Source organism: Perna viridis, chromosome 2 (genome assembly GCF_037379345.1).
Source record: "Perna viridis isolate PV_CMFRI_1.1 ecotype Kerala chromosome 2, ASM3737934v1, whole genome shotgun sequence".
In the NCBI taxonomy this organism is placed as follows: domain Eukaryota; kingdom Metazoa; phylum Mollusca; class Bivalvia; order Mytilida; family Mytilidae; genus Perna; species Perna viridis.
Genome location: NC_142446.1, coordinates 2,252,704 through 2,272,299, shown reverse-complemented (window position 1 = coordinate 2,272,299; position 19,596 = coordinate 2,252,704). Strand labels below are relative to the sequence as shown.

Below are 19,596 nucleotides of genomic sequence, written 5' to 3'. Positions count from 1 at the left end.
AACAGATTAAAACAAAACATGACCACAGATAGATCTCATCATGCTAAATACTTTTAACCAGTCAGAATTCTTGAGATATATGTGAAAAACATCTCTCTGACCCCTATGTTCTTTTTTTATTAACTGTGTCCATGTTTTTCAACAGATCAAAAATTCCCACATCAGTTCTATGCAGGATACCCCAAGGAACATTCATACTAAATTTGGTTCCAATTGGTTGAGTTATATCAGAGGAGAAGAGTTTTGAAAAATTGTTCATGACAACAGACGAAGACGATGACAGACATCAAGCGATGGCAACAACTCACGTAACCTTTGGCCAGGGGAGCTAATCAAAGTGCTGATAGCACAGGAGGTTTTGGATTCTAGTGAAAATAGTAGCATGAACAAAATTTCAAAGTTTACATGATGTCAAATTAAATTGTGATCATACCATACCTGCCAACTTTTGAAAATCCCCATGGGGGATTCCTCCAAATAGGTCTTGTAGTTTCAGAGAACAAGAGTTTTGAAAAATTGTTAACAACGACAACAATGGACCCCAAGTGATGGTAATAGCTCACATGGCCTTTGGCCAGGTGCGCTAAAAAAAGGAATTACATTTGGACTATATTTTTGTGTAATGTTCAGAAATAATAGGGAAGTTCCAGTGATGGACCGGTGGCATAAGGTATTTTGATCCTGAAGGATCAAAAACCCAAAGTGTTAGTGACATATCCTGATTTTCCAAGTAACTGACCTCTCTAAGCTGATTGCCATGTACTTAGCTGAGCCTTTTCATGTAGTCTGACCTCCATAAGATGACTTACCAGTGGCTTTTCTTAGAGTCTGACCTCTATCAGCTGACTGCTTTTGTATTTACCAGTGACTTTTCCTTTAGTCAGACCTCTCTAAGCTGATTGCCATGTACTTTCCAGTAGCTTTTCCTTAGAGTCTTACCTCTATAAGCTGACTGCCATGTACTTTCCAGTGGCTTTACCTACAATGTGACCTACGATAGTTAACTGTGATGCACTTATCTGTGGTTAATTAGTGTCTGACATCTCTAAGCTACCTGCCATGTAATTACTCATAGCTTTACCTGAGTCTGACCTCTCTAAGCTGATTGCCATGTACTTACCAGTAGCTTTTCCTTAGAGTCTGTTTTCTATAAGCTGATTGCCATGTACTTACCAGTAGCTTTTCTTTGAGTCTGACCTTTATAAGCTGACTGCCATGTACTTACCAGTAGCTTTTCTTTGAGTCTGACATCTATAAGCTGACTGCCATGTATTAACCAGTAGCTTTTCCTTAAGAGTCTGACCTCTATAAGCTGACTGCCATGTACTTTCCAGTGGCTTTACCTACAATGGTACCTACGATAGTTAACTTAATGCACTTACCTGTGGTTAATTAGTGTCTGACATCTCTACGCTACCTGCCATGTAATTACCCATAGCTTTTCCTGAGTCTGACCTTTAAAAGCTGAATGCCATGCACTTACCAGTGGCTTTTCCTAAAGTTTGTCCAACAGAAGGAACAAATGGTTCATCAATATCAGGATCACTTTCATGTGCAAACAACCTAAAAGTAGTTTGATAATAGTGGAATTCAACAAAATTCTTAGACATTTAAGTGTAATCAGATTTTTTTTATTCAATTAATATTTCATTGGGAAGAGCAGCACATAAGAGGTGTTAACCAAATGAATTACATAGACATTACATATACATGTATAAACTTTTGACATTTACATTTAAATATAATTTCAAAGAATATAATTATATATCAAACAATAAGTAGCTATAATCACACAGTCAGTCATGATAATGCATATCACAACAATGAACTTTGACTAGACAATGGTATGGTCTCAGTCTTTAAATGCTACTTTCATGAATAATTGAGGTTATGTAACTTTTTCAAAATACTGGGATTCAAAATTTCTAATGATTTATCTACAATATTATCTTGGATTTCCTATTTGTTCCAGAAAAAATTATAATGAGGACAACTGAACAAGAAATTGAAATTTTCCTTCTCTTGGACATGTGGGTCAACACACAATTTACAAAAATTATTTTTTTGGTGGAGTTAATTCTTTTTATCAGCAACATCATGGGGGATGCAACATCTTTACTGCCAATATTTTCTGGTATTACATTATCTAAAATTATCAGGTTGTAAGAAAAAAGATAACAGCAGTTTCCCAATGTCTCCTTCTAAAAGATAAAGTTGCCAATAACAGGAGTTTCCTGATGCCTCCTCTTAGAAAATAAAGTTGCCAATAACAGGAGTTTCCTGATGACTCCACTTAAAAAATAAAGTTGCAAATAACAGGAGTTTCCCAATGCCTCCTATTAAAAGTTGAAGTTGCCAATAAGAGGAGTTTCCCGCTGCTTCCTCTTAGATTTTGAAGAATTCAAATTTAATTTTTGTTTATAATAATCTTGAAGTTTTTAAACAATTGCTTAGAAATATTAAGGGAATCAATTTTTTGATTTTTTAACGAGTTCTTTTAGACATTTCAACTACAAGTGTTTCAAAAGCAGTCCTTAGAATACAGTGTAAAGCATCCTCCTGTTCACAAGTACAGTAAATGTACTAATTTTTGCTATTTTCGCCAAAATTGGTACACGCGAAATTGATTTTTAACACTATATAACGCTAATCATTTTTTTTGAAACCACAAAAATAGATACCCGCGAACATGTTTACTTGACAGAATCTGCGAAAATAAGCAACCGCGAAAATTTATACATTTACATTTAATCAGTAATTAAACAAATAACAATTCTTATGTATTGGGAGTGTTACCAGTTCACACACTTCTGTTACCATGTTTGATGACTTACTATGAACTCCAAGAACATTTTTGAAATGATATTTTGTATTTTTTTAACTTGATCTTGTCAAAGGACTCAAAATTTGGTTTAAACTCAGATATCCAGATTTCAAATCCCTAAGTTATAATAGGGGCTATCATATAGTTTGAGAAATGATTTAGCTGACAAGTTATTATTGCAGGGTAGCTTTGATTTTAAGGATAAGAAAGCCTTATTTGTTCTTTTTTCTGGTCATTGCCTTATCAGAAAAAAATGATAAAGACTCCTTGAACTTTCCATAAAAATACAACACTATACTTAAGTATTTATATGAATCTACAATTATGTATTCCTGTCAATTTTTCTTTTAGAAAAGATAAAGATTTTTTTCCTTGCTTAAGCTGATAGTATGTCTCCAATGGCAGCAGTACCTTCATGTCTATACAGTGCTGGAGTCAAGCAAAAGGTCATCTAAAGGTCGAATTAAAGATCAGTAATTGTAGCCTATATAGAACAAATACCTTTATTCCTTTTTATCAATTTAGATTGAAGATCGGAACTGATAAAGCAATGGCCTGAGTCTATAGATTTATAAAGCCTGTTAGCAGCTATCTCTTACACAGGAAAATATTTCTTATGGTACACCTCTTTAAGGCTCAAATGCAGATAGTTAGGTCCTTTTGTAGTTATTTCTAATAAGTCAGGTTAAATTCAATGTTATTTTACACCAATAAACAGATTTTCCTGCAAATTTATGATTAATTTGTTCATTTCTATTCATTTTTTCAAATAAACTAGTCATTCACTGTCGATATTCAAGTTGACAATACCAAATGTGTATCAATAATGGGATAATGAGAATACTACTGACACACAGGATATTGTCAATGAATTTACTAAATTTTTTATCCAATGTGTAAATCAAATGAGAAATATGTGAGAACTGAACTCACCAAAACTAAATTTCAAAGATTTAAAGAAATTTATTTGATCTTAGTGCTCCGATAAAACCTTTTCAATTCCACCTATTACTGTAAATGATTTGTATTTAATATGAAAAATTCTTAATGAAAGCAATCAATGGGGACAGACAAAACTGGACCAAAATTGCTGAAAATTACTACCCAAATAATAGTCACTTCCCTTACTTCTATTTTTAACAAGAGTTTTTCCTGATGTTCTAAAAAATGCTAAAGTCTCCCCAATATTTAAAACTGGGGATACCACCAGCCCATCAAATTACAGTATAAAACGAACAAGTCTTTTCAGCAGAAATTAAAAATCTTCCAAATGGAGCAACAGGCAAAAGAATAATTCAACTGTATTTACATGTACTATAATGACAACTTTGTTGGCATGCATTTATGTATTATTTAGTAGTACTCATTTTGTGGCTTTGTAATTGACCTTGTATTATTGTTTTTGTGTGAGGGCCTCAGGGAAGATTAGTGGTAAACTGACTGTGTAACCCTCTTGAAATAAAGTATTATAATTATTATTATTATTATTATTATTATTATATCATAATTATTAGTTGCTTTATTATTAAGACACATAATTAACTATTTGATGTTTACCTAGGAATGAAGATACCATGAGATTATGAATAGTCATCAGTGCTAGAAAGGAAATATAATAAAGAGCTGCGCTTTATGCACATGATACGCCCATTGCCCTTTTAACTTGTCCTTATGCTTTTAATGAACTTATATGATCAACTAGAAATACTGTGAGCACTGTCAAATACCTCCCCAAAAAAAAGTATATAAAAAATGCACAAAAAATTTAGCACTATCATAACAAATGGTCCATTTTCAACAATTTTTCAACAAATCAATTTCCATGGCCGTTTCCGCCTTTTTTTAATGAGTGAAACTTCATAACATGGAGCCCCGTGCGGGTCCCGGTGTTAAGAGAATAGGCCTGCAGCAGTGCTAGGTTTGTCGCAAAAGGCGACTAAATAGTGCATAGAAACCTAGCCGGGGGCTAGGTGCTCTGCCCACAGGGCAACTGGGTTGTGTGCCCCAAGTGGTGGAATGGGGTACCCCTGGCATGTTACATGCTGGGGTTGTCAGGCTATAATATGGAAAACCTGACCACAAACCATAGTGGTGCACTGTGTCCGGAAAGATGTCACATTCCTCGCACATTAAAGAACTCTGCTGTGGTATTCGATAGGAGTAGGAAACTTTGCGCTAAACGACAGGAGGCTAAATTGCCCGACCTTACCCATCCCTCCCTTTTTCTAGTGGCAATCAAAATTTGTCGACCCTGTTGTCCTTGTGCCCTATCCCATTTTTCATTTCATCTTCATTTCATCTTCATTTTATCATCCATTTCATGTTCATCGTCTGAATATAGCTGAAATATTGCTGCTTGGACGTTAAACCCCAACAATCAATCAATCAATCATAATACAGAAACTTAAAATTTCACATTAATACAATCAGAAGGGAGCTTACTTCAATAGATATGAACAATTCAACAAAGTTTCATAGAAGTGGGTGAAAGTGTTTATGAGTTATTGACCGAAAACTTGAAAATCCCCTTTTTGTAAGTATAAAAATTCGTAACACAAAAAAGAAAAATCTGAAATTGATAAAAAAAAATAGAAAAGGAGCTTACATTAATAGATATGAACAATTCAACAAAGTTTCATAAAATTTGGTGAAAGTGTTTTTGAGTTATTGTCTGAAGTGTTGACAATAGATGAACGGACGGACAAACAACTGTATACCATAATACATCCCATCTTAGACAGGCGCATAAAAATGGATGCTTAGTACCAATCAAATATTTCATACAGGCCCATGCAAATATTTATAAAAGGGGGCAGTGGTTCTGATCAAGAAACTTATATAAAAAGGGGGGTCCAAGGCTTTTATTTGCCACTAGATTTTTTGGCCAAATATTTATACAAACTCTTAAACACAAGGATGGCCAAACCCCTGAAATCATCCTGATGTATCACCCTGTTTCGTGCACTTTTAAAAGTGGAAGCATTCTTTGCATAAGACCTACATGCCACAAGGAAACATTCTACTATTATAGAAGACATTATTATCTTATAAACCTCTTAACGGAAAAAGTTGCTGTATTAAACAAACAAATTAATGTGAATGAGTATTGAACTTAAGGTCAATAAACTGAATTTCGACTTCAAATTTTTGAAACTGGAAAAGGCCAACAATTAGTTTGTAGTTTAATTATGCAGTGCATGTATGTCAGAGAGTTTTGTGTTCATTTGTGTAGGTGTTCAATAAAAACTGACAACAAACTTGAATATTATGCAAAATGGCACACTGCTACAATCCCACGAGAGTTTTGGTGTGATTAGATAAATCAATTGCCTTCCTTAATCAGAATAATGCATTCAAATCAAAGAGTTCAATAATAAATTTGAAGTTGATTCCCAATTTTTCATTTCAGCTCATCCCTATTTTTGCAATTGATTATTTGAGGTGTGAAAATTCAAGCAATTGATATAAACTAATTCAGTACATAAGTACTTTGGTTTTTCTCTGAATTTAATCTTGTACTAACAGAATGATAATTGTATTGTACCCACCAATCCATTGCTAACTGTACACCTTTGTAATTAGTCTTAGCCAAAGCCTTCTCCCTGAAACAATAGAAGTCACTATCAGAAACATTACATGAACATCTTTTGGCCGTTCATTGAGTTTGGGAGCTCCGAGATCCGTTCATACATGCATGGACGACCAAAAAAATCTGTTTAATCCTATAATAATTACAGTTAACATTAATAGCCTGAATAAGAGAACTATGTCTCCAGTAGATTTGAAGGATTATACAGTTTTCCTGTGTAAATTTTATCTCATTGAAAATAATAAGATCTGATTTTTAGTATATGCAGTTGTGTTCTTTTACAATATGTGTACTCTAGCTGAGCAAATATATTTTAAATGTTTATAGGTTTTGCTTCCAGTGTAAAATGTATTCCTAACAAGTATATTATTGAAAGTTATCGGAATTTGACATTAATTGGGAAATTATAAAACCTGACTAAGAAACATATGAATAATAATCCTTTATATTCAGTCAGTGTGTATTGTCAATATGAGGACTGACCTTCTAATACATGTAATAGAGAGTTACATAAAATTTTAAGTTGAATTATAGGCAGTGTTTAGATTGAAATGTGCTCAGTTGTCATGTTTTGGTCATATGATTTTTTTTCATACTTAAGGTCACATTACTTCAGTCTTCACGAGTAGTCTTAGGCCCAAGGCTTGTCAATATAGAGGTGGGCCTGTAAAATTACAGACCAACAGTCACTATATAAATTTCTGAAAAATGTATTTTGGGCCTGTGAACTGGTAAGTTAATTTAGAAGACTGTTACTAGCAACAATTTTTTTTTCAGTAGCACCAGGTATACCAAATTTGACATCTCTACCATATTTGCTTGCTTTTCTTGAGCAAGATTTCTAGAACAGAGACAAGAAATCCATGTAAACAAACCTGCAAAGTGAAGTAAGAAAAATACATAAACACAAACAATACAAAGCATTGTTTAAACACATAAATAGTTGAATTTAGAAATTCATGAATATAATGAGACATAATAACATTCAGTTTTTGTTAGAGATTGTAATCATATAAAATTGAGAATTCATATACATGTATAATTGATTAATTCTTTTTTTCATTTGCATCATCATATCGTCACCCTATGAAACTTAAATTTCACCAAAAATCATTCCTTTTTGTCAGCATAGAAAATTTATATTTCAAAATATTACCTCAAAGCAATTAAAGGTCAAGGTAGGATACTGCAATACATTTGTGTATTTGTAGTGTGGTAATCAGACATATCGCCTCTTAACATTAAAGTTACTTGACTCCTCAGAATTGAAGAAATGCAGGAAGTTTTAGCAGAAATAATGTAGTTTTCAAGGAAAAGTAAGCTATATGCATACTCAAATTTTGAAAAAAAATCGTGAACTTAAACTTTAATCTTGATACACTCTGAATGAGGACTGTGTCTAAATGTTAGACACAGTATAAGCTTCTTAAAAGAATAAAGCCAAGTATTCAAAAATTTATACATATTAGAAGAAAATGTTTATTGCTCACCCCTTTTTGTCCCCAATTCTGAAAAAGGCCATAACCCATCAAAGTGTAAGTTCATGATTTTTTCAAATTTTGCATATGCATTTGCAACACCATACTGACCAATAAAAATCAACTCTTACATTTCAAATATTTATAAGAAGCCTAAAATTGGCATCAAAATATCAGAATCTTTTACTATGAATGTCACATGATTGGTCACAGGTGGCGTTGCATTCAATTGTGGGCGTTGTCATCTATATGTCTATTAATAATCGCAAGGCCAAAAATCAAATGACCCAATATACACCAATTAAGTCAATTACAACATGCTGTGACGGTTGTTTCACGTGCGGTGGCTTTGCAAAAGTCTTTTATCATCCATGACCAAAGGGATGAGTTTTCACTGTGTGAGCAATGGTTGGTAAACATAAATGTCCCTGTCATTGCTTCAACATACATATACAGCCGAGTCAACTTAATCTGTGCAGATAACTTTGATGAAAGATTCTTTGAAAGAAGTCTGGTGGTAATTTTATTTGTATTTTTCTATCTATTCTTTAAAACAATTGCTATCAGTTATAATTTATAACTTTTCTGGTATTACCGTATCATCGTGGGTTTTGACGTTTGTAAGGTTTTAAAAAAATAAATCCACAAAATACTGAATTGCATTACTTTTTTCCGGAGTATTTTCATTCTCTATTACCTTTCTGATTAATTTCAATCCAATCAACAAAGGTTTCCATGTGGAAAATTTATATGAAATACGTGTTATGCTTCTATTTATAATTCTTCAATGAAATAATGAATTCAGACTGCCAGAATTCTTAAAATGTAACGATATTGTTGATATGGAAATTCTTTGGTTTTTTTTTTTTGTTTTTTTTACATTTGACTCCTCTTTGACAAACTTTTGAAATACTTTTATTGATGATAAAATTATTTAGAACATTTTCGGCACAAAATTCATAATTTTTTCATGCACTTCGGTTGTATTACAGGTGTCATACATTCAAGGTAATTATTACCCCCCCTTTTTCTGTGTTTATTGTCCTTCTTTCCTTTGTATAATTTTTACCTGTCACTTGTGTCATACAGCAATGTAAATTATTACCCCCTCCTTCTCCATTTCCTCCTGTTTTTACTGCCCTGATTACCTTTGTATAGTATAAAGTTCTACTACACAGGTATACTACTAGAATATTACCTATATTACCAGTGTCACCCATTTTTCCCTTTTTACTTTTTTTTTCAGTTTTACAGTTCAAAACTATTTTTTTAGTGTAATAAATCATTCAATAATTTATTATTATTATTTTGTTTCGGATCTAACTTTTTATACTTTATCATATTTACATTCTTTTATCTGCTTTATGCTTCAAAGCTAATTATTGTAATAATTTTTTAAGTATTCAATAATTGTTTTTCTGTTCATTTATTGATTTCTTCATTAAACATATATCTCATTGTTTAAACTATAGTCTTAAATCTAAAAACTACCCTTTTTATAAAGCACTGATAAAAAAGTAAATTTTAGATTTTTATAAATACTTGTAAGAGTAGTAGTCAAATACCTTATAAATCCTAAGTTATAGCTTTTGTAAATGGGACAATTAATCTCTTAGAAAATAATTAGGTTGATATGCAAAAAAAAAGAGATATGTACAAGGGTCTGAAAAATTCTCAACGATGTTAGAACTGTCAAATTTGCAAAGCAAATTTTTTGTCGTTCCCTCCGTGGGACTCAAACTTGTACCACTGTGACATCTATGGCAACACCACCTGCATAAAGTCCATCACCCTAGACCATTCAGCCAGCTAGGCTATATAAAATATAGCTTTCGCTGGCCGGGTCATTCCTCCTCGTAGGATTAATCTAAGGCTGTAACTTAGTACAGAATGTAAGGTAGTACAGAACCCTTCTGTAAGTTTACATTATCTTCCCTGTATCAATTTGATCCGATGGAGCAGTGTAGCAAATAGTCGTCACATTCTGAGACATTTGTTTAATATTGATTTGTTGTGACATGCATCATTAATTTGATCCTCTATCCTACATAATAACACCCAGATGAACTGGAGGGAACAACCAAAAATTTGCTTCACATATTTGACAGTTCTAACATTGTTGTAAATTTTTCAGACCCTTCTATGTATATATAGATAGATAGATATATATGTCATTCAGAATGTTGTTCAAAAGTACGTTTACAAGTAAAACACATAAAAGTGCATCTTCCTTAAATATATAGTTGAAGGGATCAAAATATCACATCTTCATTACATTTTGTTTTACGGACCCGGTTTATAGGAGGGCAGACCCGAAGTATTCTCTAAAATCAGAAATTTTCATTGTGTAAAATCACATTGCTGGGTATAGGACTTTTCATCACTAACACTCTCAGAACTCAAAGACAACTACACTAAGCCTAGTTATGATTATCTCCCCCTTTCCGTATTATTTACAGATCCCAATTACTCCAATTGACTATCATGACACTATTTTTTTGAAGTATGATAAGTGTTTATTAATTGTAATATGTAATGATTACCATCGGATTGGTTTTCTTTTAGACACAACAATGAGTCAATCAACTTTCAATAGTCTTTCAAATTGTCATCATGTACTGAAAAGGCATCAGGTCATCAATAATATTTCTAACATACGTGTACAATTTTTGTAAAACCATAGTTATGAAAAATAAGTTACATCGTAATTTGACCGTAAACATAGATCATGTTAAAGTGAAACTGATAAATAATATTTAGTTGCATATTTTGATGCTTGTTCTGCCGAAAATTAATTAGTAATAAGAATAAGTTTACTACTATTTTTTTGTAAAAAGCCATTTTGATTTATATCATAATCAATGATCTATAAATGTAATTAAATCTAAAATATGTTTACTATTTTTTTTGGGGGGGAAAAAGCAATTTTAATTTACATTATAATCAATATTATAAAAATGTATACTTAAATCCACAAGAATCAAATAAGTCCCCAAGTAATATATAGAAACTAATGAAAATGTCCTATGAAATGCATTATTTAATGTCAATTCACATGAAACATCCCCTACCAATAAGTTGGTATTTTGATAACAATGCAAACTTATGTTTTAAAAAATTTTACCCCTACCCTTGACCTCCAATAATATTTTACATGTAAATTTTCGGAAAATCAAAGCATTTGTCCCCAGGGGATTATCTGGCAGATTGTCTCAGTGAAATAAGCTGCGAGTTAAAAATCTAATTCACAAGCTAATTCTGACATGCAGATAAACTGTAAAATGGCCTGTTAGTAGTAACCCATTCTTAAAGTATACTCAATAGGCATTGTTTTTTTTTCTTCCTTAATTTAGGATTATTAAAAGATGTGACTTTTTATTTTAAATGTCACAAATACAAAAATATCAAGAAACATTTGTAATAGCAATGTACAAATTGTTTAAAAAAGAACAAAAGTAGAAAAGTGCAAAAATATTTCTCATGACAACAACAGCTTGTATATTTCGGCAACATTGGTCTTTTGTTGTTCAACTAATTATTCTGTCTTAAGACATATATAGTATTGGTGGGAGTTTTACAGGAGTTATCTTCCCTCAGCCTGAGTGCTTGTGATATCATAGACATAAAAATGGTCAGACCAATCCAAAACGCTATACGACAGAAAAAAGCCAATATCTCTGTTATGCCTTCTTTTTTGTGACGTTATATTTTGCACAGTTGTTTTTTTTAACTATCTGAATCAATTTAATCCTACTTGTAAAAATCACAAACTACACTTTAAATCCATCATAACCTTTTTTGGGGGTTTAAAAACTGGTAATAAAACTTCATAAAGATCCAAACACCCTTACTAAAGTTTTAGCAAGAAAATATGTTTGTTTTAGACCACATTAATTTATGAAAAGTTGAAGATACAACCACTTGATCACTCCAAGCTTTTCTATTGCGGTACATCAATTTGTGATATAATTTCAAACAATCCATACACTCTTTCTCAGGCTATTTTTTTTTTCAGGAAAATACTTGTTTCTGGCTCCTTATTCCCTCACAGTTCTCAAAACAATCCCCAAAACTAAATGTCTTCTTTTAGTAGTACATGTATAGCAACTTGTGGTTAAAATTCAAAGATATCTATATACTGAAATCAAGTTATTGTCTGGAAACCAGGACAATACTTTACTTATGATCCATTGTTGTCCCCTTAATATTCCCAAATGGTTCAAGTCACAGTCCCTCAAATAAATCCCTGCCTCTCTTTAGTATGGCACATCATGGTACAACTTAATTGAAACCCATATACTTATACTCAAGTTACTGTCTTGAAACCTTGAAGTCTATGGACACTGGACATGTCGACGGACAGCAGAATACCATGCAATGTTATCACTAGATGCATTTTTTTGTAGAATGGATTGGCATTGCATGCCACTGTAAAAAAGACACAGGCCCCTCTGAGTGTCCCTGTATCCCTTTCCCTAACTTCAAAGTACCTTGATGAAATTTTAATAAACAGTGTCACAAAAGCCATCTCTACTGTGTCTAGTCTATATGAAAATCACTTTGAAATGATTAAACAAAATTGACGGTTTGTAGTTCATCTAGCACATTACACATTAAATGTGCCCCTTACATCAGATCCTAGCTAGAATACCCACATATTTACAATAAAAAAGAAACAGAAGTGTAACATATGTTAGAAAAAAAAAACACAAAGTCAAATGATAGAATGAATGTGTTATAATCTATTTTCGAAAGTGAAAGTACATGTACTATCTTCTTATTAATTAGACAACCGTCTTTCATCCTCTCCATTATTTCTTACTTAACTTAATCACCAACATCCGATTAAAGGGTAAGCATGGCATGCTTATATTTTTATCCATTTTATGCCATTTGTCTTGAATGAAATATAATACATGTATCTTTAAGGTATTTGTTTCAAAATGACAACTAAGTAAGAGTATTGATTTCTTTCAAATTAAGTGCAGTTAACGTACAAAACCAAACTTTGTCAGCATATGTCAGTGTGATTGTGTGGGACCGCTAATGGTCCTGGTATATCTTAATTAAGCCATTTAAGGAAGGTGTAACTGTAAATGAAAGTGACATGACACAGCACCACTTCATGGCTGTTGTATTTTTTCTCGTATATAAATCCCTGATATCAACCTACGCCCTATTTTGTGAAAATCCCATTTCCATTAGTGTCTGAACATCAGTAGATGACATGCTGGTATAAAGAGATGACACAGAGCAACGAAAACTTCGAATTAGCGTTCAGTGCAACAAATACAAGGGAGATAACTCAAAACAGAAGAATCGGATTCGGATACTGATTTCCGGTGGGTTTCCATAACCGTGGAGGCTGGGATTATTTTGTAATAAAGACAAATTTTCAGATTTTTTTCCTCAGCCATAGACAGAAAAGAATGAAGATTCGACATCTTCCCATTAGTAAGCAATTTACATATTCAAGGATCTTTATTTATGTATCTAGTATTATTTAATAGTCCTCGATCTACTACTTAAAAAAATTCTTGGCATATTGTAGATTTTTGAAGTGAACATTTTAACTCCGACTACCGGCGATAAAAAACATGTTCACTTGTTAGAAAAAATTTCAAACTCAGGCTCAACATGAATATTTTTCTTGTTTTCGTTATATTAATGTTAGTGTCATTTGTAGTAGAATTTGTAAATACTTCAAGTTTATCACGTATTGATTTACATTTTGGACGGTATAAAAAAGTTTTTCAGGATTCTCCGTGGATGAAAACTTAACAATAGAGGAAAATAGTACGGCACAATTTTCGCTAAGGCTGACGCATTCAAGATATAACAATTTTTCATTTTATTGTTTTTTGGTGTTGTTAGAGTATGATGTGTTTTTCGTAAGTGCAATCTTGCAAACTTTTTTCTAGCCATTGTAACTTTCATTCTTTAGTATATAAAATATCATGCACATAAATTACTCTCCGTGGCCTTTAAAATATGTTGCCCGAAATAGTGATGATTGCAGCAATCTGGTTTCAGGTCAGGTCATTCTTGAAATACAGCATTACCGAAGTTGATTGATGACTGGCTTAAAGAAATTGGTGAAGGAAATTTTACATTTGCTTTATTTTTAAAAAAGCCTTCAATATTGTTAATCATGAGATTTTATTATCAAACATTAAACTTTACAAATATGATACTCACTGTCTTAAACGGTTCCATATTTGAACGGACGACAACAAAAAGTAAAAATTGAAACCGAAGAATCAAAATTTAAATCAGTCAAATCAGGAGTTCCACAAGATTCCATACTAGGACCTTTATTGTTTATTTTATTTATAAATGATCTACATCTTGTGTTAGAAAGCACTTGCTCTCATCTATATGCAGATGACACAACTCTTCATAATTCTGTACCATCTATAATTACCTTAAATGGTATTAAATACAGATAAAACTAAAGCCACGTTAATTGGTTCTAGTAGAAGATTGATGACAAATGAAATTGACATAAAAATTCAAGTTGATAAGGAGATTTTGACAAGTACTGTTGAAATACAGAAGTTGCTAGATATCGAAATTAATAGATCTTTAATATTGGAAGTTTAAATCTATAAACTTTGTACTATTATTGTTGGCAGACTATGCTTAATGAATCGTCTCAAGTTATACTTACCCATGGAACATATAAAACTTTATTATAAAAGTTATATACTAACGATGATGGGTAACTGTTGTAATGTGTGGGGTTCTGTCTTCAAAACTCATATAGATAATTATACAAGTTACAAAAAAGAGCAAGAATAATTTTAAATGTAAATATTGATACTCCATCAAGATTAATGTTAATAAAATAGAATGGTTGACTAAATATAACAGACTTAAATTCTTCAATGCGATCATGATGTATAGATGTATGAATGATTAAGTACCTGATAAACTTTTAACTTCTATACTAACAGCTGTCAAAGGGGGCCTCCCTTCCTACCACCACACTTGTTACTTCTGTAGTGTAATTCATTCAATGTGGATCCCGAAAAATTTGAAAGATCTTCTGGAAACCCTCAATTCAAGATTATCATCAGAATATAATAGCATTAAAACCAACGATTTTTCAACTCTTTATACTTCTATTCCCCATACCCCAAATCCCGCCTCAAAAACATTATACAGCCCCATGCAGATCCGGGTGTCAAAAGAATAGGCCTACAGCAGCGCTAAGCTTGTCGTAAAAGGCGACTAAATAATGCTCAGAAACCTTGCCCACAGAGCAACTGGGATGTGTGCCCCAGGTGGTGGAATGGGGTACCCCTGGCGTGTTACATGCTGGGGTTGTCAGGCTATAATACGGAAAACCTGACCGCAAACCACAGTGGTCACCGTGTTTGGAAAGATGCCACATTCCTCGCACGATAAAGAACCCTGCTGTAGTATTCGATAGGAGTAGGAACCTTTGCGCTCCGCCACAGGAGCCTAAATTGCCCGACCTTGCCCATACCTCCCTTTTTCTAGTGGCAATCAAAATTTGTCGACCCTGTTGTCCTTGTGCCCTATCCCATTTTTCATTTCGTCATCATTTCATGTTCATTTTCTCATCCATTTCATGATCATCGTCTGAATATAGCTGAAATATTGCGGCTCGGACGTTAAACCCCAACAATCAATCAATCAATCAAAACATTATTCATCGTTGTTACTCCAAAAAGACGATACACCTATATAGAGATAGGTAGTACTTTGCAGAGATTCTTCATACTTTGTAAAAAAAAAACTATTCTTAATCATCTTCCAAATATACCAAAGAAGATGTTTTCAAAATGCTGGAATCTTTGATCGACATCATATTTGTCCTGTGTGGTGGACGCATGCCAATCGGAACAAATTGTGCTCCTCTACTCGCTGACCTATTCCTTCACTCCTATGAGATTGACTGTATAGCTGACCTAATCTACAGGGAGGAAAATCGTTTAGCCAGATCCTTTGATCACAGTTTCCGCTATATAGATGACGTGTTATCGTTAAACAATCTTAGTTTTTGGGAAATTTTTATACACCGCATCTACCCCAAACGAACTTCAGGTAAAGGATTCTATACAGACACTGTGAAGTCAGTCATATCTTGACCTACACTTGGAGATCGATGATAAAGGAAAACTATTAACCAGACTATACGACAAACGCGATGACTTTTCTTTCCGTATTGTCAACTCTCCTTCCATAGCAACATCCCTTCAGCACCTGCTTGTGGAGTTTATATATCACATCTCATACGTTATGCCACAGCATGCCGCAACTACGCAGACTTTTTTAAACCGCGCAAGACATCTTACAATAGACCCTTTTGTAGTAAGAAGGTGAGCATGCTCAATGTACAAGTCCGCCGAGGTAGGGCTTGGGTAGAACAAAAGAATTTTCCTCGCGGAAGTGTTTATTGAGCATGCTCTACGCATGCTCATCGACTATCCTACACTTGGCACAAAAGGGTCTATTAGGCTTCTGAAACCGGGTTATGTTGCTTCAAGATTGAAATCATCACTACAGAAGTTCTGCGATCGTCATCATGAAATCATGGAATTGTACTTGCCAGACTTTCAATTGGAATATTTCCGTTGGATTTGTATGGAAAGCCATATGTATTTGTGAACTTGAATTATAATATTGTACGCTATTTTACTGAAATTCGGACTACAGATAACGACATTTTGTGGATACATGGTAGTAGATTTTGGAACCTTTGCAGTGTATTATATTCAATAGAATATTTAACTTATGATTGTGTTGATAGACGTTACGCACGCTATTGTGGCACATTCGGTAACATCAGAATTCGACGTTTGTTGACACTTTTCGTTTCTTGCTTGCTTGCTTATTGAAACACGGGTACAGTAAAGCAAAATATACAATAATTTTTTATTGGTAGCAATTGAAACATCTTGAACATTTCTTAGAAAATCGAAAAGATTAATTAATTTGATTATCAGTACTACCGGTAAATTAAATTCACACATGCATGTGCACCGCAGCGTGGAATGCAACCGCCACATATATGCACACTCTGTCTCGAGAGGGAACATAGCAACTTTCTCCTGCGATAAGTTAAAATGTGCATTTTGATATATAGAATTTGGACCTTTCACAACTTAGTATTTCGATTGAAAGAGCTTTCTATCCATCAGAAAATCGGGCTTTCGTCAACAGCCATTAGATAGCCGCTCATTGATTTTCTTTTCATTTGCTCATTTGCGTTTTCCAAAATAAAAAAATGTTAATGACTCCCTTTTCTGCATTCATTTTATCTATTAGCATTCTGCCTTACTATACATTTTTAAAGTTCTGTCAACCCTATTTTGCGTTTCAGTCGTTCTACTTCGATCGAATTCCTGAACTATTAAATATTATTTTATTCTTTTTTTTCTTTTTTGTTTTGTATATTCTTTCATTTGTTAATAACACAAAATACAGATACTCTTAGTCTTTTTATTTCCCTTTGATTCGATTTTTTTGTCTCTTTCAGTTGCATGTTCTTTACTTGGAATTGCAGAGACGAGTATAAGTGTCTAGTTCTTGTTATCTAAAGCGGAAATTATTTCCGTTTTTTTCCCCATTTCCCGATCGACTGAAAACGTTCAAAACGTTCAAAAAGTGAGAGTTCGACAAATCGCTAGACATTTGTTTTGTTCGAATTTTATCCGTTTTAAACAGTTTAATCCATAAAAAATGAAATATGTGTGTTCCAAAGTGTATGTACAATTACAAAGTATCATTATTTCAGAGAAGAAATTGCCAATTGATTGCGTTGGAGTATGACATTTTCTCAACGAACCCGGAAAATATTGACATCTGACATTTCGCTAGACATTTTCAAACAGACGTAACATTTTTGTTTGTACTGAAAATTATTATCAAATACCGACGTAGAATTGTTGAAAGTATGTTCATTTTTTGGAAACATTAATCGGAAAAGAATATTGTGTAAATAAGCTCTTACATTAATAACAGAATTTGATGACTGAACACTTTTAGAAATCTGACCATTTACCAACACTGTCATTTTTGCATTGAATATTTTTTTTGCCTAAAATTAACGCAATTTCGATAATTATCTCAAAAAGAACGTATGAAATTATTCTTGCATGCAAAATTTGGCGAATTTCATACCCTCTGCAATAACGCCATTCACAATTTTAGCTTTTTTGAATCTACACTGTGCTACACCTGACATACGGAATTTTGACGTTTTCCACGGGTTTTTGGAAAGTTTAATTGATTATAAAGAACTAGAAGTACCATTTGTGACAAATGTTCAGAACTTATTATTTGTCCTGATTGCAACAGTATTCAGCTTTCACATAATCATAGTTTTGATTGTTAACAATAGTCATTTATAGTTTAGGTAGGTGGTTTTTTTTTTAACACAGCCGCAATAGCGTGTGCAACGCCATCGTATTTTAACCTCTACCGCTAGTTTCCCCGCAGTTCTACATTGCGTTAATGTGTGTCTTTTTCCCTGTCTGGTGTTTGACCCTGGATTTACATTCTTTTGATTTCCACTAGAATCTTGGTATCCTTGATTACTTTCAATATGATAGTGGTCAGTATACTGGGTGACCGTAGATCTATAACCTGCACGGAAATCGTCTTGATTCATGAGCTATGTAAACCGTGTTTTTCATGAGAAGTAATCAATCTATTTTGTAGACGGGATGTATAAATTAAGTTTTCCCAGATAATTAGAAACGCACATGCCACTGTAATTGTTGTAGTCATTAGAGTCTATCGTTTTAAAAATTGAAGATATACAGAAAATCTCTCACTGTGTTTAAGTCTTTCTAATTGTAAAATTGTGTTGAATAGTTTGATAAGTACCATCAATAGCACAATGTTGTTATTCTAATATGAATTCATCTACTATCAAATCTGGTCCACTACTTTGCCAAATTTTAATAGGGATATCTTATAAAAAAAACATGTATGAAAACAACTGATGTTTTCTTGATGGCGCAGGCACATATTCATGGTGTGACATAAAATCAGGAGTTAAGCAAGGGTGTAGCATGTCAAGTTTTTTTTTGTTTCGGTACGAACAACACAGGGATAAGGTGGAAAATGACAACAAAACTATAGTCTTCGAAGATAACATTGCCCTACTCTCAGGCACTAAAGATAGATGCAGAGAAAATCAACTGTCTTGACAGTAATGCAACAACAATATGACTGAAAATTAATGATGCAAAAACAAAAGCACTTCGTATGAATGTAAAGAATGACCAATCTTTCACAGGGAAAGGAGATTAAAGATGTCATAAACTTCATTTAGCTAGGCACAACTGTCAGCAATACAGGAGGCAAAAACCAGGATATCCTGAAACGTGGAAGATGACAAAGGTTGATTATAATTATTAGACACTTTTCAATATAAATGTCTAAGAAGAATATTTAAAATCTACTGGCCACAATTAAAAGATCACAAACGAAAACCTGCAGGAAATGGCAAAAGTTAAAGCCATCAGTCTTCAAATCAAGATCCGAAGATGAAAGTGGTTAGGCCATGTTCTGAGGATGGACAACAACACACATCCAAGAATTTCTCTGACATAGACACCAAAGTTAGGCCAAACGGACGAACCTGACGGAGAACAATGAAAAGAGTGAGAGATAGTTTTGGGATTAAAACGTGGACAGAGGCAGCAAAAATCAGCCCAGGACAGAGA

The 19,596-nt window shown here is 33.2% G+C and overlaps 1 protein-coding gene across 1 annotated transcript in view; it reads right to left on the bottom strand.

Moving 5' to 3' along the window:
- The window catches only part of LOC148623285 (UBX domain-containing protein 1-like), a 36,265-nt gene extending 23,049 nt beyond the window's left edge, over positions 1 to 13,216 (bottom strand). Inside the window, exons 1-3 of the mRNA XM_088565014.1 lie at positions 13,065 to 13,216; positions 6,373 to 6,426; positions 1,484 to 1,563 (exon numbers count right to left, since the gene is read on the bottom strand). Coding sequence (XP_088421140.1) covers positions 1,484 to 1,563; positions 6,373 to 6,426; positions 13,065 to 13,120 — 190 coding nt within the window. The 5' untranslated portion in view covers positions 13,121 to 13,216. The remainder of the gene's footprint in view (positions 1 to 1,483; positions 1,564 to 6,372; positions 6,427 to 13,064) is intronic.
- Between the last annotated feature and the right edge of the window lie 6,380 nt (positions 13,217 to 19,596).